The sequence below is a fragment of the Schistocerca americana genome, chromosome 5 (genome assembly GCF_021461395.2).
Source record: "Schistocerca americana isolate TAMUIC-IGC-003095 chromosome 5, iqSchAmer2.1, whole genome shotgun sequence".
NCBI classification, from domain to species: Eukaryota; Metazoa; Arthropoda; class Insecta; order Orthoptera; family Acrididae; genus Schistocerca; species Schistocerca americana.
Window position 1 is genome coordinate 564596456 of NC_060123.1, and position 21927 is coordinate 564618382.

Consider the following 21927-nt stretch of genomic DNA (forward strand, 5'->3'; position numbering starts at 1 on the left):
TAACAGAAGAAATATTGAATTTAATTGATGAAAGGAGAAAATATAAAAACGCAGTAAATGATGCAGGCAAAAGGGAATACAAACGTCTCAAAAATGAGATCGACAGGAAGTGCAAAATGGCTAACCAGGGATGGCTAGAGGACAAATGTAAGGCTGTAGAGGCTTATCTCACTAGGTGTAAGATAGATACTGCCTACAGGAAAATTAAAGAGACCTTCGGAGAAAAGAGAACCACTTGTATGAATATCAAGAGCTTTGATGGAAACCCAGTTCTAAGCAAAGAAGGTAAAGCAGAAAGGTGGAAGGAGTATATAGAGGGTCTGTACAAGGGCGATGTTCTTGAGGACGACAATATTATGGAAATGGAAGAGGATGTAGGTGAAAATGAAATCGGAGACACGATACTGGGTGAAGAGTTTGACGGAGCACTGAAAGACCTGAGTCGAAACAAGGCACCGGGTGTACACAACATTCCATTGGAATTACTGACAGCCTTGGGAGAGCCAGTACTGACAAAACTCTACCATCTGGTGAGCAAGATGTATGAGACAGGCGAAATACCCTCAGACTTCAAAAAGAGTATAATAATTCCAATCCCAAAGAAAGCAGGTGTTGACAGATGTGAAAATTACCGAACTATCTGTTTAATAAGTCACAGCTGCAAAATACTAATGCGAATTCTTCACAGACGAATGGAAAAACTGGTAGAAACCGACCTCGGGGAAGATCAGTGTGGATTCCATAGAAATATTGGAACACGTGAGGCAATACTGACCTGACGACTTATCTTAGAAGAAAGATTAAGGAAAGGGAAACCTACGTTTCTAGCATTTGTAGACTTAGAGAAAGCTTTTGACTATGTTGACTGGAATACTCTCTTTCAAATTCTAAAGGTGGCAGGGGTAAGATACAGGGAGCGAAAGGCTATTTACAATTTGTACAGAAACCAGATGGCAGTTATAAGAGTCGAGGGGCATGAAAGGGAACCAGTGGTTGGGAAGGGAGTGAGACAGGGTTGTAGCCCCTCCCCGATGTTATTCAATCTGTATATTGAGCAAGCAGTAAAGGAGACAAAAGAAAAATTCAGAGTGATAATTAAAATCCATGGAGAAGAAATAAAAACTTTGAGGTTCACTGATGACATTGTAATTCTGTCAGAGACAGCAAGGGACTTGGAAGAGCAGTTGAACAGAATGGACAGTGTCTTGAAAGGAGATACAAGATGAACAACAACAAAAGGAAAATGAGGATAATGGAATGTAGTTGAATTAAGTCGGGTGATGCTGCGAGAATTAGATTAGGAAATTAGACACTTAAAATAGTAAAGGAGTTTTGCTATTTGGGGGAGCAAAATAACTGATGATGGTCAAAGTAGAGATGATATAAAATGTAGACTGGCAATGGCAAGGAAAGCGTTTCTGAAGAAGAGAAATTTGTTAACATTGAGTACAGATTTAAGTGTCAGGAAGTCGTTTCTGAAAGTATTTGTATGGAGTGTAGCCATGTATGGAAGTGAAACATAGATGATAAATAGCTTGGACAAGAAGAAAATAGCTTTTTAAATGTGGTGCTACAGAAGAATGCTGAAGATTAGATGGGTAGATCACATAACTAATGAGGAAGTATTGGATAGAATTGGGGAGAAGAGGAGTTTGTGGTGCAGCTTGACAAGAAGAAGGGACCGGTTGGTAGGACATGTTTTGAGGCATCAAGGGATCACAAATTTAGCATTGGAGGGCAGCGTGGAGGGTAAAAATCGTAGAGGGAGGCCAAGAGATGAATACACTAAGCAGATTCAGAAGGATGTAGGTTGCAGTAAGTACTGGGAGATGAAGAAGCTTGCACAGGAATGAGTAGCAAGGAGAGCTACATCAAACCAGTCTCAGGACTGAAGACCATAACAACAATAAGTGTCGTAAATTATGAGTGAATCCAGGCAAACCATTGCTATCCACTGCAAGACCAAATCCCATTTGGAAAGAAGACAATATTCTGTGTTTGTTGGGATCAGAAGGGTGTCATCTAATATGAGCTGGTGAAACTATTAACACTGATTGCTACCAACAGTAAATGATCCATTTAAATCTAGCATTACGTGAAAAAGACTGGAATATGGAAAAAGGCAACACAAAGTCATATTGGTCAAGGAAATGATCAAGGTATTCAGTTGGGAAATACTAGGGCATACGGCTTATTCTGGAGATTGGCTTGGTCCAATTATCATCTATTTGCATCACTGGGACACGCTCTGATTGAAACACACTTCATTTCATATGAAAATATACGAAAGTGGCTCGCTGACTGGTTTGCTTTGAAAGAAGAACTGTTTTTTTGTCATGGCATTCATAACCTGCCAGAGAGGTGGGAGAAATGTATAAATAGCAATGGAGATTATTTTGAATAAAACATTGTTTATCAGTTTCAAACAACAGACATTTAATTATTGCAACCAAATTCCAGTTTCATATTTCTACACCTGGTGGTAAATTTCAAATAAAATATTGGATGGATCAAAATGAAGAAACTGTGTTAACATGAATGATACCTGTGCAATGGGAAGTTTTGCTTACATACGTTGCCGTAGTGATAGGTTGCAATAATGATATCGAAACAATAACAACAACGAGGATTGAATTGGACTTTGAGTGCCTGGAATTGACATTCAGTTAGTGCAAACTGTAATCTGTAATTCCAACCAAGCTGTGGATGAGTGAAGAATGTGCTTACGTTGTGGAAACATGTCTGGTAAATGGTTATTCCATTGTTGCTGGCAAGTTTGCTTCTGGAAATGCTTCCAGATTCCCTCTTGTGGGGCAGTTCCAGAACAGAAAATCATTAGCTTGTCAATATCAAACTTTAAAGAAAGTGCAGACATGGTTTGCAACAGGACTTGCAATTTCGTGCATACAAAATGGTCATTCTTTTACAATTATTTGTACGTGATTGTGGCAGTCGTGTGTTGTCGTTTTAAAACATCTTTCAAACTGTGCCTTGCCTGAAGGTGCTGTGGTCCTTTGCATTGATGGGGCCCATTTTTACTTATTGGCATGCGTTAATCGTCAAAATTTCCTGTTTTGGAGTGGACAGAACCTTGTGAACCTTATGGAATACCACTACATAATTATTGTATTACTGTATGGTGCCCAATAAGAAGACTCGGGTTAATTGTTCCTTACTTTTTGAAGAGGATTATGTTACTGGACAGTAAACTCTCATCAATACAGTCTCATGATAAACACTTGTTTTGCACTGAGATTGAATGCAATGCAGATTGAGCAACTATGGTTCTAGGAGGATGGAACCACTGTTCACAAAACCTCAGATTTCTTTCAACTCCTGGGACAGATGTTTCCCAGCTGCTTGATTTCTTCACATGGCAGCAGTCCCAGGTCGGCACGATCACAAGAACTTACACTCTAAAGATTTTTATCTGTGGGAGCATCTTAATACTGAGGTGTTCAGATATTAGCTGTGGACTTTGCTTACCCTTAGAAGTGCAATACAAGAAGAAGAAATTACTCTTATTCCTCAAGGAATGCAAATTAGAATACTGCAGAATTTTCGAAATCACATTCAACATTGCATTTATAGTGGAGGATATCACTTGAGTGACACATTTTTAAAAAAATGAAAGTCCCACTGTGTCGATATAATTCATGTTAATACAGATTCTTTATTTTGATTCCTCTGTTTTTATTTGAACTTTAAATTAGGCAGAATGTTTTTGCCGCAACCTGTACATTCATGTTTGTTTTCACTAAAGTTAATGAGAACATAAATCACTGATCATTTAACTTACTTTTAATTCAGTTTTTTCCATACCTTTGTTGCAGAGCACGTTCGTACTATTTATTTTTCCATGTTCGAGACTGGTGAGCTTTAAAGTTGTGCCCACAAGAATATTGGTTTTAAGTGTCTTGGTCATTGTGCTTAATTCTGCGTGCTGCATCCACAGCCCTGACAGTTTTCTCTGCACACCAAGCACCAAATCATATTTTGTACGACTTTTTGCTGCGTTATTGACATCATTCAATATAGTAATGATAAGAGAGTGTCTCCAGCATAGATCTAAGTTGATGGTGAGTACATGTACTTATATGCCTAAACTGTCTTTTAATTTTGAGGAGTCTTTACTGTCTGTGTTACTTTAATGGTGAGATGAGCTGATGAAACATTAGATAAAATTATTTACCATGGAAGAGTATACACTTTTGGTTATGTGTGGCTAGTCAAAACTGTATTTTGGTCTGGGTGCAATGTATACTTTATCAGGAGTGGAAGAATTACAAACTTTATCCTGTGTAAATCCAACTCTCCAAAATTTCCATTGTCCTACACATGCATTGCTGCAATATTGTGAAAGAGAATTTGTGGAATGTGGGAGAAGTGATCCCTCATTTATCCTCATATCCACATTTACTATGATCTACATTTATTTTGTTTCTCTGAACATTTTGGCTGTGGTGAATGTAACTAATGTTACTGTTTAGACTCCATATTTGTGTAACATAATTTTCTTCACTTCATAATATGAGAGGTAATTCTACTCCATCTTATTGCCATACTTTTGTAACCGCGGGAAAAGAGAGATGCATATATGCAATTCTTTTCTTTTTTTCAGCATCTATCAACATTTATGTACACTTGGACCATTTCTGGTAATTCATTTCCTCAAGAATATTTTCGTACATCGTTGCCTGGAGCACCTGCTGAAAATTGGTAGCGAGATAATGGATTGAAAGAAAATTGTTTGCAGCACATTTCTATTCACAAACTCCACAGGACCTTCTGCCAAAATGCTTGACCTTCTCCCTCTCTCCTTATTGTGTACGTGTACGCTTTTATGACCTTCCTGAATTTAAGGACAAGATTACCTAATTTTTCTTTTGCTCACTGCTGAAGGCCTCTAAATATCATACAGTTGATGATGAATTCCACTTACAAGTGCATATTATAGCTATCAGCTAGCACATATCCCTTTTTATTAAATGACTTGCAAAATTCCATTTCACTTTTGGTGACCACTGCAATGTCATTAGCAAACCATATCACGCTGATTTTCTGTGTATGATAAATAACTGTTGTAATTAGGTGTAAGAACAGCACAATCAGTAGACTGAAGACAACTTCATTCCACGGAAGCAGTAACAACTTGAACACAGTAATAAATTAACATTCAGCAGTAACCAATGGTGTACACAAGAGATGTAGCAATACACATAGAGAACTGAGGCTGAGCATACCTCAGCTAGCCTTAAATGGAGTGGGGCCCGTGGTGGGCTCTGACATATATATATAACACACACACACACACACACACACACACACACACGCAATCATGCGCGCGCAAGCGCGCGATCATGCGCGTACGCAGGGCTTCACAACATACGTGCTCGCGGAGCAAGCTGTGAGCAGCAAGGCGCGAGCACAGAGCAGCGCGAGCACGCTACCCCCACTACCGGACCAGAGCGGAGAGTGGGGAGAGTCACGTAGGGAGGGCACATAATAGCTGCCGCCAGTCAATGTAAATCCGCGACCACCTGCAGGCATATCACTCACGAATTATTACTGCGACAAATGAAGCAAATAAAGGAGAATTTACAAGTGCCACATAATTTTATTAGCTTAGTGTATGCCTCTACATTCGTATTAATTTGTGAACTGTTACACAATAAAAGGTGTCACTGAAGTGTGGGATTCTCGGTTATCTTGTACTTTTTGCCCTTTACAATTCGTCTATGTTTGGAGTAATTGTTCTCGTGCATTGTAGGCACAGCGTGCAGTTTAAGTTTTGATCAGACAATGCGTTTCTCAGGCGCGTCTTGTTACATTTCATTGCAGAGAACAGTCGTTCACAAACATACGTGGAACCGAACATTGATATTATTGTAGCCACCAGTTTATGCAAATGAGGAAATCTGTCCTGAGGGAAGTGTCTGTAGAATTCCAAAACGTTTTTCTTGTTCTGAAATTTGTCTCTGTATTTTCTGTCACACTGCAGGTCAATAATTTCTAGTTGCAGCTCAGGACGAATTTCTTCAATATTCGCTGAATATGGAGAGGAGAACAGGTCAAAATCACTGTCTAGTGCTGTCAGATCTTGAAAGCGTTGATCAAATTCTTCCTTAAGGACAACTAAACTATGTGAATAATGTTCACAGTCTTTGTGAACATCTTGCATGGGTGATAATTTAGGAAAATGAGCTAGATTTCTTGTTTCCAGCTGACTCACCCAAAGTGTCAATTTCATTTTAAAAGCTCGTATTCGATCTATGAAATGAGTAATTAGCAGATCTTTACCTTGTAGTGAAATGTTCAAAGCATTCAGATGGCTAGTTAAATCTGCTAAGAACGCGAGGTTACATTTCCATGAAGGCTCTTTCAATTCAGGAACACACATGTTATTTATTTCCATGAACATATTTATCTCACCTAATAGGCAAAAAAATCAATTTAATAATTCGCCACGACTAAGCCAGTGGACCTCGCTGTAATAAGGCAGGCTACCATACTGGCTTTCTACATCCTCAAGAAAGCTTTTAAATTGCCTGGGTTGTAGCCCATGCTTCCTTAAGTAATTGGTTGTACGAACAACAACACTCATCACATTTTTTAGTGATACTCTTTGCACGTAAGTTTTCCTGGTGGATCACACAGTGAATGCCCCTTATTTCATTCGGCACGGTCAGTTTTTGCATTTTCTCCTTCAACAGCGCAACGAAACCTGATTTTTTTCCCTGTCATCGCTGGTGCACCCTCTGTAGACACTGAAACTAAAGAATTCGACGACAGTCCTATATTTTCAACACTTTCTTCAACACTACTTAAAATATCACCTCCTGTTGTAGTGTTCTTCATGGCTACTACATCGAGGAGCTACTCCCTCACCTGAAGATCTCTACTAACACCTCTAATAAATATGGCAAGCTGCTCTGTTCCAGTGATATCAACACTTTCATCCAGAGCTAGAGAATACGCCACAAAATTTTTACAGATATTTGCAAGCTGGCTCTGGACGTCGTCTGCCATGTCCTGTATGCAACGCATAATGGTCATGTTAGATAATGGCACAATCCGAATCTGTTCAACTTGAGATGAACACAAATGTTCCGCTGCAACTACCAAACATTCTCTTATTAAATCGCCATCAGTGAAGAGGCGCAGGGATTTTGCTAAAAGCAAAGCAATTTTGTAACTCACTCTGAGAGCTGCCTCAGTTGATTTTTCTTCGTCGTCCAGATCATCTTCGGATAGCTTCCTTTTAAGTTTAATAACTTGCTGTGCACGATCTGGTCCATCACATTTTCCACTTCCGTAGTCTTTCGCGTGGTATGACATATAATGTCGGTGCAAATTAAATTTCCTAAAAGAATTCAGCGTTTTGTGACATCCTAAACATTTTGCAACACCATCTTTTTCTGTAAACAGATAGAATTCCTCCCAATGGAGGTTGAACTGCGAAAGCATGGTTGGGGTTACACAACGGCGACTTGACATGATTCTTAACAAGCGAAGTGACTGTTAGAGCTGATCGTAGTACTTTAAATGTTACACAGTTGGCGCGAATTCAATAGGCATGCTGCGCTCCTATTCAAACGTGCGCGCGCATTTCCCCTCCCTCCCTTCCCTCCCTACTCCGCGACTTTGCACCTGCTCGCGAGCACGTGCCTGAGCAGACGTGAGTACTCGTGCTCAAAACCGGCCAGTTGTTAAGCCCTGCGCGTACGTCTGAGGCGTTCTCTGCGGATGACATTCCTCCTCTCTTAGGGAGATCAATGATTCTTTAGAAGTCCATGCTTTCCTCCTCATCTGCTGGGCTCTATTCTGACCTGATTTGGATGCGGACACATCCTGCACCCACCTTCCCATGTCAAACCATGCAGCAACACTGGTGACATCGGGACTGTTTCCATGTTGACTTCAGGCATGGGCATTGGTGATGGTGCTTGCAGTGCTGATGATATGGGTATCAGCAGTTGCCCAGGAATGGGTGATAGAATCATTGACAGTAGTGTTGGAAGCAGTTGAGGAACTGCTGGTTGGCCACTGAGGTCAGATACCCTTACCCACACAGCAGTGGAGAATGGGCAGCTGCAGGTGGTGTGGCACCCAATGTGGATGGGCTTGGAGGCAACTGTGTGACATCAGGGGACACCTGGCAATCCACATGAAGGTGAAGCTGATTATGGTGCCTTGAGCTTCTGTACAGATGTTGCAGATGCTGTCCCCAGCACCTGGACTCCATTTAGGGCTACATCCAAAATGGTGCACTCAGACATCCACACCCGGCTGGTAGAGGCATGGCGGCTGCACAGGTTGATGTCTAGATGGAGGACACAGTAGGTGTAGCATTGTCTGCAGCTAGTGACCATGGAGTAGTGCCACTGGACTTTTCTTGCTGAACGGTGTGAAACAGTGCAAGGAGAGAAACCAACCGAAGGCAGTGTTCTACAAAGAACTGGCAACATACAGGCTGTGACAGTGGCAGTTGTGGATGTGGAAAAACAACAAATGACACATGAAAAATGAGAATATGTGTCAGAGACCAACAGCCAATAAGTGTTGAGAAAGGGGCCAGTGGAATCGACATGTATACTGTCCCATGTGTGCAGTGGCGTGGGCTAAGGAGACAACCACCCCGGGGAACTGCTTGGTGAATAGCACACTGTGAACAGGAGGCAATCAGGCGGGTAATGCCACCTCCAAGCCGGACCAAAACGTGTTGACAGGCCAATGCTTTTGTGCATGATATACCCCAATGATCTGCATATAATAAATGGAAGACCTCTGGGCAATACACTGAGGGGATCACTACCTGAGGGACCATGTGATCCGCATCTAAAGCAAAACACCATCCACAACCGAGAATCAATGTTGAAAGATGTAGTAATTATGGAGGGGGTAGGATGCACGAGAAGGTGGCAAGTCTGGCCAACCATCTTGTACAAATGTTATAACCTTCTGCAAAAGGGGATCCAGAGCTACAGCCTTTGCAATCCATGTTCTAGTGACAACCGTCTGCTATGCAGCGACACCACTGTGGAAATAAAGCAATTCGTCCGGATCAGCTCTTGAGTCCGGACCGGCCGACAAGCGGGACAAAGCATCGGCATTTGCATGTTGATTCGTAGGGCAGAAGTGAATTTCGTAGTTGTGATGCAAAACAAAAAGAACCCAACGTTGAATGCGATGTGCTGCTTTATCTGGTAATGACCCAGATGCACTGAATAAATAAAACAATGGTTTGTGATCAGTGACCAGGTGAAATTTGGCACCGTAGAGAAAAACATGGAATTTCTTCACAACATGTACAATAGCCAAGGCTTCCTTTTCTATCTGAGAGTACGTAGTTTGAGGAGGAGTCAGTAATTTTTGAGGCATAAGCAGTACGCCATTGGAGTATCTATGAGCCAGCAGTGCCCCCAACCTGTACTCTGAAGAGTCCATTGTAAGGACCAAGTGGAGGCCTGGTTAGTATGTCACTAAACAGGGCACAAACTGCAACGTGGTCATAAGGGTGGAACTGAGTCTCTTTGCACAGCAACATGTGCAATGGCTGCACATTATTGCTGCCCTGACAAAAATTTATGGTAATATGCGATTTTGCCTAGAAAAACTTGAAGTTCTTTGACTGACATAGGGGGTGGAAGTGATGCAATAGCAGAAACACAGCAATGCAGGAGTTTGAGACCCTCCCAACAAACTTCAAACCCACGATAAATAATAGAAGATTGAAAAAATTGACAGTTTTTCTAAGTTGCACTTAAACTTAACTACTTGGAGAACTGAAAAAAAAAGAGTATGGAGGTTTTGCAAATGTTCCTCAGTGGAGCCACCAGAATCTAGACTGTCGTCCAGATAGTTTGCACAACCCAGCACAGATGCTGTAAGTTGTTCCAGAAAGTGTTGACAAATAGTGGGAATGCTGGTGACTCCAAAAGACAACCGCAAATATTGGTACAGTCCAAAAGGGGTATTCACAACTAACATATGTTGTGACTCTGTATCTAAAGGGAGTTGTAAATAGGCATCGAACAGGTCAATTTTTGAAAAATATTGACATATGATAACTTTGCAAAGAGTTCACCCAGATGTGTTATCGGTTATGCATCCACTGTAGATTGTGCTTTCACTGAAACTTTAAAATCACTGCGGAAGTTTAATAGGCCGTACAGTTTCTTTACTATAAATAAGGGGATAGACCCTTCACTTGACTCAATAGGCCAAATGACGCCGGATTCCTTGAAGTGATCTAAATCATCTTTGACTTGTTGCGTAAGTACTGCTGGAGGCAGATGGGCCCAGAAGGAATGAGGCCAAGCAAAAGGTTTTATGGTAATGTGCACTTGAAAATTGTTGGCACTTCCAAATCAATGAGAGAACAATGAAAAAACTTGGAATGTAATGCATCTAACTATGTTTATGGCACTTGTTCAGACACTAAATCACTTCATCTGAAATGGTAAAACCAAACAGCTAAAAAGCATTTAATTCAAAAAGATTCTCCATGTGTGTGTTATCTACAACAAAAAATTTAAGTGACCGGTCTACTGACTTGTAGGTCACTGGAGCACAGAATTGGCTGAGAATAGGAATACTCTTGTTCATTATAATTTACTAACTTCCGTGACACAGCAAGAAGCAGAGGGTACCCCAAGTCCATATAAGTTTATGAGTTTAAAAAGGTTACTGCAGATCCTGTATCCATTTGCATGTGCAGAACTTTATGAAAAACCATAAAATCAATGAAAAGCTTGTTTGGCACAATGGAAATAGAAATACAATGTTTACATCATATTTGCATCTGGATTGCTGCGCTCAAGTTTTGCATTAAAAACAGAAACAATGTGACATTTTTTGTTGCAATTATGACAGGTAAACCAGCGTTTTTGGCAGGACAGAAGAATGGAACTCGTACATTGCTGTTTACTGACCTGTTTACTGTGTTGGTGCTGCTGCTGCTGCTGGGAGTGAGGCCGGCCATCTTGACACTGTGATCATATGTGGACTGCTGCAACCACGTCTTCCCCTTACGAACTATCTGAAGCTTGGTGTGAAGGAGTGTGTTGGATTTCTGATACCTCACACCAAGACTCAGTTTGGTTACCTGCAGCTTGCAACACCTTGAACAACCATGCAATAGCTAAAACCATGGAGAGGAATGGGTTTATGCACTGGAGGGCATGCTCTCGTGCCTCACGATATGGAGCTAAATGAATGACATCATCTTTCACCATCTGATCAGCATACGGCTCTTTGTGCACCTCGGACACAAAATAACGACAACAACTTAACCCACGGAGCTCAGCCACCCATGCTCAATAGGATTGATGTGGTTCCTTTCTACAGTGGTAAAACTCAAGTCAGGATGCAATAACATGGGTATGCTTACAGTAGTATTTTGAAAGTAGTTCACACATTTGGTCAAACATAAAGAGAGACAGATCCTGCAAAGGGATGAGTTGACGTAGGACTTAATACATTCTTGGTGATATCCATGAAAGGAACAAGGCACAACATAAAATAGCTCCAGTAATCCCAAAAGCTTGACAGTGTTCTCGCAGACGTTTATCTTATGTGTCCCATTCATCACTGGACTCATCGTACATAGAAAAGGGAGGCAGATAAACAATGGGGGCCATGGAGGGCAAAACAGCAGATGACACAGACTGAGGAGCATGCTGACTAGACAAAACAGAAGCTGCTGACTAGACAAAACAGTAGGCAATGATTGAAGTACATGAGTTGATTGTACCGTGCTTGTGATTGGTGGTGCAATGCTGTAGCGAATGATTCTTCCTGTTTGACCAACTAACATAAAATGTCCTCCATAACACCATTAGTCATCATGAGAAAAAATGGAGAACCAACTAGAGTAGAAATCTGCGTGGTGAGCGGGACCACACTCATCGCCAGTTGTGATGTAATTATGTATAAGTACAACATGCCCAGTATACTGAACACAACTTTATGCTACGGAAACATTAACAGCTTGAGCACAGTGTTTAAGTAACATTCAGCAGGAACCAACTAGGTACACAGAGAGGTGTAGTAGCAGTACACCAGTACCTATAGAGAACTGAGGCCAAGTGTAGCTTGGCTAGCCTTAAATAGACTGGGGACCGTGGTGGGCTTGGGCTCTGATGGTCATCTCTCTCTCTCTCTCTCTCTCTCTCTCTCTCTCTCTCTCGCACGCGCACCCACACAGTCTGAGACTTCCTCTGCTGATGAAATAACACTGCTGCATGTGCGGCCTTTTGAAAGTACCGTCACTGCAATAACTCCTACATCAAGATAGTTCTTTACTTTCCTGACCTATTTGCCTCTTCTATCTAAAAATTGAATTACGGTGGTCACAATGTGCAACTCTGCTGAACAACTTTCTTGATTCTGATATCTTGTATCTATTTGTAAATGATGACCACTTAAGTCTGATTTTTATAAAGAGAATGGTTTACTCTTCTGTCCCTGTAGTAGATGCCCAATATCTAAGAGCTAAAATCATTTTATTCCATTTCTCTTTATCAAAAGCCTTCTCAAATTCTTTGAATTCAATTTATGTGTCCTTGTTTTTCTCAAATATGCCCTCTATCACTACCCTCAGTACTAAAAGAGCTTCCTGGATGCCATTGCTGCTTGTAATACCAAACTGATACTATCCTTACTTTCATTTTTACCATCCGTCCTCCACTGAAGTACTCTTGAGAGTATTTTTGATACATGTGACACTGTACACATCTATATGCTTTTACTTCCCTTTATTCATTACAAAATCTCTTGGGATTTTTCCAGTTCCATAAATTTTATTCACAGGCTTGTATAGTTGCTGTTCTGCCCCGTGGCCTGATGTCCACAGGAATTTTGTTAGTATTTCATCGGTTTGTGGGCATTTATTTCTTCTGAGTTCAAGCAAATTATTTTGAAATTCAGAAATTTGCTGTCACATCTCCCTCTTTCATCTTCTTGCATCCTGTCCTTATTTTCACTTGGCCTAATTTCTCCTGGCAACTATATAGATTCTCCTAGTTTTCTTCCCATCTTATCACCTTATTTTCTGTTTCCATTACTGAAATACTATTTTCATTTCAAATCATTTTATTACTTATTCTGTCATCTCTAAAGTGACTGGTTATTAGTCTGTGTGCAGCATGTATGTTACCCTGTTTGTTTTGTATCTATCTCGTGACGTTCTTCCTCCATCCATTCTTATAGAACTTTTCTACATTTCTGGATAACTTCATGTCCAAGTGCCCTATGTTTTAGCTGTTGACAGTCAACAATTGACATTTTCATTGTTCCTTTATAGTTCTAGTTCCACATCAGTTTATCAATGGCTGCCTCTTTTCTGCTATTTTCAGTCCTAGTACTTTTTCAGCAATGTAGGAAAAGATAGATTGCTGCTTATTGTAAAAAAGACATGTTACTTATTGTAAAAAAAGACATGTTAAGTTGCAGACAGGCACAATTAAAGGACACTTTCATAAAGCTTTCAGCCACAGCTGTCACCAGCAAAAGAGAAACACATGCCATTCATACTCACAAGCAAGCACACCTTGTACATATATGACCACCAGTTCAGGCAGTGCAGGCCGGAATGCCTCTTTTCACTTGCATTTACATATCTTTCAAGACCATTCCATTGGCTCTCCACACCAAACTCTGTGAAAAGTCATTATTTCTTTTGTCTCACATTCTTTCATAGTAACCTAAATTTGTAAGGAAAAGGAAGATTGCTGCTTACTATAAAGATGACATGTTAAGTTGCAGACAGGCACAACTAAAATACAATGTGTAAGTACCTTTAGTTGTGCTTTTCTGCAACTTAACAAGTTATTTTTAAGGTAAGTAGCAATATATCTCTTCCTTACGTTGTTGTTATTCCGTACTGGAGTTAACATTGTTTAACCTGTGTTTGTGGTTCTTTCAACTTGTTGGTTTTCAAAGTTCTGATTTCTGCTTAACTATTTGAATGTCAACTGGTATTTCCTTCTTAATTGGTTATGGTTGCTACCAGTTGTCAATACTTGGATAACTTTTAAAGTCCTTAACATTATGCTTGAATCTTTTTTTCCCAAGAATAGTCAATTTGTTACCTTCTTTGACTCTCTGACATCTTCCATGTATATTTCTTGCTCAGGAGGTTCTCAAAATGTGCATGTGCAATGACTGAGTCATGTCCAGCATAGAATTAAATTAACCCTTCTTGCTGATGCCAAGCTCATCTGTTATTTTTGATCTCTAGCTTAACTTTTCTGTGGCTCAGGGGTTAAACATGAGACTGCTGATTGAAATGTATGGAATTCGATATCTGGCCAGTACTAGAATTTTCATGCGTTATTTATCAATTCTTTGACCTCTGGCAACGTTTGTTAATATGAAAACTACCAAATTGCACCAAAGTCTGGAGTCTGCATTAAACTGTAGGTCCCTCAATAACTGGCTGGGCAAGACAGTTAAAAAGTGGGAAAAAGTCAGTAGTATACCACCTCCAGTAGGACCATGCAGAGTGAAGGACTGTGGTGTTTAAATCAGTGTCCGTGTTAATGTCTGTAATACCTTACCTTCACCTGTGATTGTATTCCAGACTCCAATTGTGACTTGCATTCAACATCAATGTTCTTTCTCTTTGCTGCATATAACGTTTTACCTTGTTGTCAGTTTCCCTCTTCATTATTTTCCCTACTCTGCTGTATCATTCTGACTTATTATGAATAATACTACGATACTAACTCCAAAATGCCGCCTCTTTTGGCCGCCACATCTCACTGATTTCTAGAATATCTACTTGCATCCTTACCATTTCTATATGTTCTGTGGTCACAGTTTGTGTTGAAGTACCTGCTCATCATTGTCCTACTCCCCTCTATCCATTGTTTCACATACACATACTTTTGCAGCAGGATCTTCCAAAATGTCAAACCCATTTCCTTGAGACCAATCATCATGTTCCAGCAGAAGTCATACCTTTGCTGTTCTCCTGCACTCTGATGTTGATGAGACATATTTGGACCTATTTTCACTTTTTCACTGCATTGGACAGCTCTCACTTGCTGATGTCTCTTATTACAAAACTTTCTGGTTACACAAGAGGTGTTGCTGGACCTACATTAAGACAATCTCTATTCCATTTTAATCACTTGCTGCTGGTACACTTTTCAATAAATTGTCCAAGTTTGTATACACCTTTCTTTCTAAATTTTTACAGACACTGGTATATTTCATTTGTTTATTGGTGTTGCATTGTGTTAACTTTAAATCAGAACTGTGAAAGTATAATTTTCAATGAAAGCTATTGTTCGCAGTATTTGAAAATTAAAATGTCGGACATAAACACTTAACTGTTACTCATTATCACAATGATTACTGGTTACAAGTTGAAAATATTTATTTACTTTCATACTGTTTGCAGGTAAAATGTGAAAATCAAATTTTATTGATAGGTTTAGTCTTACATATTGTTAGCCTGGGATCCAGCAGCTTCATTGAAGAAGAGCACCAAATATGGTACTTTTTGTGGAGCACTTTGGCACTTGCAAAATTGTATGAGTGTATTGTATCTTACACTTCCAAAATGGGAAGCATTTCACGTGAGAATGTAACAAAACAGAAAATGAAACAGTTAGTCTGCAGATGGTTATTAGCAGTCACATTCCATTGCGTACTCAGAAAATTAAATCAAACTGGTGACAAATGGGCGCATTTGCCAGATATTGGAGACTGGCTGACACTTGATGAAAATAAGACATTCTTATCTGGTGTACTTTTACTTGGTAAGTAATTTTTTTTTTTTTCACTTTCTTGAGTATCAGAATGACTCTCACAATAACTGCAATAGTGAAATCTATTTTGACACTGAATTGTCCCTTTCTATGGCCTCTCAGTTTGACTGCATTCTTCGGTTTTTTATAGTTTTCGTTATCCTCTATTATTCTGTAAATGCTGAAATTCTATAGCACAAATTGACATTGGATAACCAACAAGAGAAAAATGTCCTTTTGTCTCGTCTGTGACAGTGTCAGGCTATTTGACAGTGTTCATCATCCGGCTTTGAAGGTAAACTGCAATGTTTTGTTATTGATTGCACCTGGCTTGTATGTTCGAAGTCATGGTAGCTAGAATACATGGTAAGAATTATAGGATGTGTGGATGCTGTAATGCTGATGACAGCTAATCCTGCCAAGGGTCAGAAGCCACCAATGCCATAATGTATTGTGCTGTCATTTCATTTTTCAGCGAATACAAGGCTGTCTACATGAATGTGAATTCTGATGATTAAGTGCAAAGTTACAATACAGTAATCAGTATGTTGAGCAGTTCTGGGAGTATGTTCTCAATTGTTTTCAGTAAACAATCATTTTGATGCTTGGGATTATGGAAAGGATTTGAAAAACTAAACTTGTTGAATTTTCCTCCAAAACACAAGTTGAAGTCTTTCCAGCTCTGTATCATCCGTCCCACTGAATTGATGTAGGTGGCGATAATGAGCCTAATAGTGAGAGAAAAAATTGGACATGAGAAGAATTTACCGCAATGAAATAGAAGAGATTTTAAAGGTAGGTACATTAGCGACTAATGAAGAAACTACTAGGAGAGAAAGCATTAAATATGAAAACAAATAAAGCTGTAAATTTAATGTTGCACATTTCTACCAACAGTTAGAAATCATAGAGAAGGAAATGAAAGAATTTCGGCGAAAGAATACAGCTTTATAGAATTATGTTTCTCACTGTAATGTTAAGTAATTTACAATAAAAAAATTTCAAATAATGATTGAGATTTCTTTGTCTGACTGTCCAAAAGGTATCAATTGTGAGAGCTAAAAATTGTTTGTCATATGTCTTACAAAATGTTATGTTTGTAAGTAAAGGAAAATTTATTTGTTTAACTGATAAATAAGTTGTTAATAATAATAATTATTTTTGTAAACCCTTGTCACCAGTTTTGTAAAGGCCTCATCGCTACTGCTCTGGAGGCCGAGTTTGTGAGTTCATGAAATATCTTGTGGTGCAGTTCACCACTAAGACAGTTTCTCCCTGCCACTATTTTACAGCTGTACCCCAGGGTCAAGTAACAAGATAGAAGAACAAAGGTTCTAAACACTCCAACAGATTAGTAACAAAGTCACACAAATGAGTTAAAAAGGTTTACTTATCTTTGTGAATCATTGAATAATGAAGTCTGCAACACTGCTTGTAATATAACACAAAAAAGGCCCTCAGTGGCTAAGTGCAAATAATCATAGGTAAACTTCACAGTACATAGCAAATGCAATTTACAACTGCTGTCTGTTCACTTCTAAGAGTTCATTAAATAATGTACCCTGTCTAAGTCAGCCCTGAACGATGATCTATAACCGAGTGCATGAGAGCTGCTCTTCTGTCTTCTGAGCATTGGCGGATTGTACTCGGCCGGTAACTGGCCAAGGCGAAGTCGATATCTTTATCCTCAGTGCCGCCCGTGAAGCTGGTGGGACTCACGCAAGTGGCACTGGCACCAGCTCACATCTTTGTGCCTGTGGTGCTTTTGCACTGGCTATCTTGGTCAGACAATCCAGCAATGATGATGATGATGAAGATAATCTGTGACATGAAAACTCCCGATTCACAATTCTGTGGGAGTTAAATTTGGATCCAAAGGTATGTTTAAATGGAAAATGTGTAAGGTTACGTTATGACCTTCAATACCTTTAAATACCCTTAAATTCTGAACTTATATCTCTTGAATTGCCATTCTGCCAAAATGTGTACTTCTGATGGATGACTTCTCTGCTGCAGTTGTATCTCTGCTGAAAACTTGAGTGACTTGTACTTTCTACCAGTTAATGGAAAACATTTCTTCTCATATAAGATTATATCGATACATAGAGTAGAGTACTGAAACACCTCATACGTTGTTTGAATACAATATGAGTTATTACTTGCCCTCAGTACAAGCTGACTGACAATTCTTTCTAGAATGACTGCTCAGCTTTATCTCTTGCTCCCATGACATAATATTGATTGTCATGGTAGCTCTATGGTGCATAGTGCAGTGCTGATGCAGGACGAGGCTGTGTGGAATAAACTGTCAAGGTAGCAGCAGGTACCACAAAGTGTGATAAAGCATCTATCGTTTTCCCGTCTTGCATCAGTACCAGGTTACAGGCATAAACAAGATGAAACTTCCAAGCAATGCACACATCTAAACTCACTATTCAAGCTAGAAAATACTGTCAAGGTGGCAATTATCTTTCATCAGTACTGTAGACATTGTGCGATTAATCACTTTACCAAAGTGATATGTTACACCACAATGCACTGTGAGCCTTTTTTCTGCTTAGCACAGTGCGGTGTGTGGTCAGCAGTGGTTTCACCACTCACAACACATCTGCTGGTGATACTTGTCATTTATTTTAGTATATGTGATATGGAGTCTTAATTACATAACATGCAGTCGGATCAAACTTGGAACAGGGTATATCAAGCATGGTATCTTCCAGTGTTTAGTAGTTGCACTGCTCCTGTTGTGGGCTTACATAAATGATTTGACTGGGTCTTTTATACAACAATTAAAAATTTTGCATGATGTACAAACAGTTTGATTATGCCTGGTTTAGGCATTTGTATTGCCTTCTGCCCACTTCATGTACTGCATTTTTATATTTTATCTTTTCATCAGTTAAGTTTAATGTTTCAGTGTTTGCCCAAGGATTTCTTCAGGATCTGTCCTTGTGCCTAGATTTCCTCTCTGCTTTCATTATTTCATCTTTTAAAGCTACACATTCTATTTGTATTGGATTTTCTTTCATTTCAGTTAGTTGTTGCCAACAATCTGATTATTTCAATGTGCCCATTTCCCATTTCCTTAATTTTCTTGTTTCTCAATTTCTGTAGCTTTAGTCTGCATTTCACAAGAAATAAATTGTCAGACTCCACATCTACTATTGGAAATATTTTGCAGTTTAAAACTTGTGCCACATATCAACCTGTGGTGTTAATTAACACCTGTAATAGAATTAAGTGTTTGTTGATTTGCCAAAAGCTTGATGACATAACGTGTGATCACTATGAATAACTGTGTCTCACTGATGGTCAAGCAGCAGCTATATACTGCCAAAATACTGCCTGAAATTGGTTATCTGCAGCTGCCTAAGTCGTAATGTACAGTTATAGAAATATAGGATCATGGCTGAACTGACTTTACGTTGCACAAGCAAAATCATGTTTCACTATGAAACAAACCTGTAATCTGTGGTTAAGACATTTCTCTGCAACATCCCTTCTTCCAGGAGTGGTCAACTTGAACGGCATACAGTTCAACTACTTTGAAGTTTGGAAGGCAGGACAACAAAGGTGCTTATTGATGCAAAGCTGTGAGGACAGGTTGTGAGTCATCCTTGGACAACTCAGTCAGCAGAGCAATTGCACACAAAATGAAAATGTCCCAGATTTGAGTTGCTAGTCCAGCACACTCTTTTAGTCTGCTAGAATTTTCAAATAATGTTTAGTATGACTGTTTATTCAGCCCCTCACAACAAAACCTTGAACTGGTACTGATGACTGCTTAATTGTGCACACAGTATTGAACAGTTATGAATTATTTGATGCTGTAGGAGCACATCAGCTGTGTTCCCGAATTTGGCATAATAGTTCATTAGTTCTTAGTCACTCTTCAACTTGATCAAATTTTCAATAAGTCTGTGCTAGTAATGTTACAAATGAACCACTGAAATACTTCTGAATTCAAAGCACTTCATATGATCCAAATCTTAAGTTCAAAACACTACAGAACAATGTTAAAAGTCTGAGAGTGAGTACCTCAAAATAATTTAAAATCCATAATCAATTGGCGGCACTAATGAAAACTCGTGTCAGCTTCTGTGATTCCAGAGCTGTCATTTGGAAAATTTCATAAGTATTGTTGTCACACTTAGTGACAGTGTCTAAGTCCTTACAGTTTACAACAAGGATTCATTTCAAGTTCAGCTAACACTTGTGGCTTTATCACCATTCAGACTGACAAGTCTGCTTCCTAGCTTCCACACAACTCATATCCACTACCCTAAATAATAATACCGCCTCTTAGATTACACCAGTAAGCAATTTGTTTTACAACATTTAAAGTAAACTGTATAAGCTACATTAAAACTAAACATTTATATTTTTTGCATAGCGCAATGACTGATCCGTTAAACTTAGAGTGTGCAGCCGCATAAACCCCTATTTCTGCTCCTAATATTTCAGCTGTAAACCTTCTGGACATCTTCAGAGTGAGCCAACACTCAAGCTACAGCATTCACTCCATTATGTTAAAACTGTTGACTAGGCCACTATGGATGTGGCTGCAGGCACAAGCACAAGAGACAGTGATCAATGGCAAAGCAGTATGTATTAATTGTATCTGTGGCTATGTTGTTGAAGCATTCTGGGCTATTGCCATATCATTTTGAACTGCACTGTGGTGATGTCTTTGCAAGTTTATTAAAGAAGGTGTCGGATTCCATGATTTGTCCAAGTTGAAACTGCTATCTCTATTGATTAAGTACTTTGCCAAACAAATTTCAGCTGCTTCTTTCACCACCGAGTCTATTGTCTGTGATTTTTCTGTTGTCTGTGAAAACCGACTGCAGGGAAGAAAACAAAATTACACATTGTTGTGTATACAATTTTTTTAATGATATATATAATAAGGAAGAATGTATAGAGTGGAAACAATCTGTCTGATTGAGAGAAAGAAAACAAACCGCAAATTTTCATGACAGAGTGCAGTACAGGGTTTTCTTTCTCAGAATCTGTTTTAACAGAATACTTGTACAGTGTTGTTTAAAATTATGTAGCTCATGTCTGTCCAAATGTCTAATAGGGTATCATGCAAAAGTTTTAAGTTAATTTGGTCAGTAACTTTTTGAGAATTTTGGTGACAGCGTACCTCCTTTACCTTATATATTAAAAAATTTGTAGCCTATATCAGTCTGAAGGTTTATTCGATTATTGTGTAAAAATTAGAAGTAAATTGGTCAAGAACTTACCAAGATTTTTGCTAAAAACCTCTCCCCTTTGTAAGTGTGTGTGTGTGTGTGTGTGTGTGTGTGTGTGTGTGTGTGTGTGTGTGTGTGTTAAAAAAAATCCTGCCATATGAATGCATGAACATGTATTTGAGTATCATGGAGAAATGTTAAGTCAAGAACTTTACAAGATTTTTAGTAACAACATTGATCTATGACTTGTCTTTGTATAGTAGCATAGATCACTACTCTTCTTATTGGCTCGATATGGCATGCCACGAGTTCCTCTGGTAACAACCTCTTCATGTCAGAGTGGCACTTGCACCCTACATTCTCAGTGATTCATTTACTTGTCGGATGCATTCTGGCCCCTATCTTCACCTTGAGTTTTTATCTTCTACAGCACCCTCTAATACCACATAAGTTATTCCCTGATATTTTAACCCATATCCTATCACCCTGTCCCTTCTACGTGTCAGTGTTTTCTATATTTTTTTCTTCACAGATTCTGCAGAGAGCCTCTTCATTCCTTATTGTATCAGTGCAAATAATTTTCAACTTCGTTCTATAGTACCACATCTCAAATGCCTAGGTTCTCTTCTTTTCTAGTTTTCCACAGTCCATAATTCAATTTCATACAATAATGTGCTCCAAACGTACAGTCTGAGAAATTTCTTTCTGACATTAAGGCTGATATTTGATGCTAGCAGATGTCTCTTGGGCAGGAATGCCCTCTTTGCTTTAACACTTTGGCAACCAAGCCTGAGTGTAGTTTGGGCCATGGCACTGAGTTCAATGTACCACGTCTGAGTGTAGCTCGGGCCGCAATGTTTCATGTTGTGTGCAAGCCTCCTGTCGCTCAAAAATGACTCGTTTCGTGTGAGAACATTGTATAGATGTCTGGCTGGCTCTCCCATGACAGGTGATGCCCTCTGTTGTCAGGT

At 39.4% G+C, this 21927-nt stretch overlaps 1 protein-coding gene across 1 annotated transcript in view; it reads left to right on the top strand.

The window, feature by feature from the left end:
- The window catches only part of LOC124616536 (GPI ethanolamine phosphate transferase 2), a 91735-nt gene that overhangs the window by 54947 nt on the left and 14861 nt on the right, over positions 1 to 21927 (top strand). Inside the window, exons 9-10 of the mRNA XM_047144853.1 lie at positions 3811 to 4079; positions 15410 to 15770. Coding sequence (XP_047000809.1) covers positions 3811 to 4079; positions 15410 to 15770 — 630 coding nt within the window. The remainder of the gene's footprint in view (positions 1 to 3810; positions 4080 to 15409; positions 15771 to 21927) is intronic.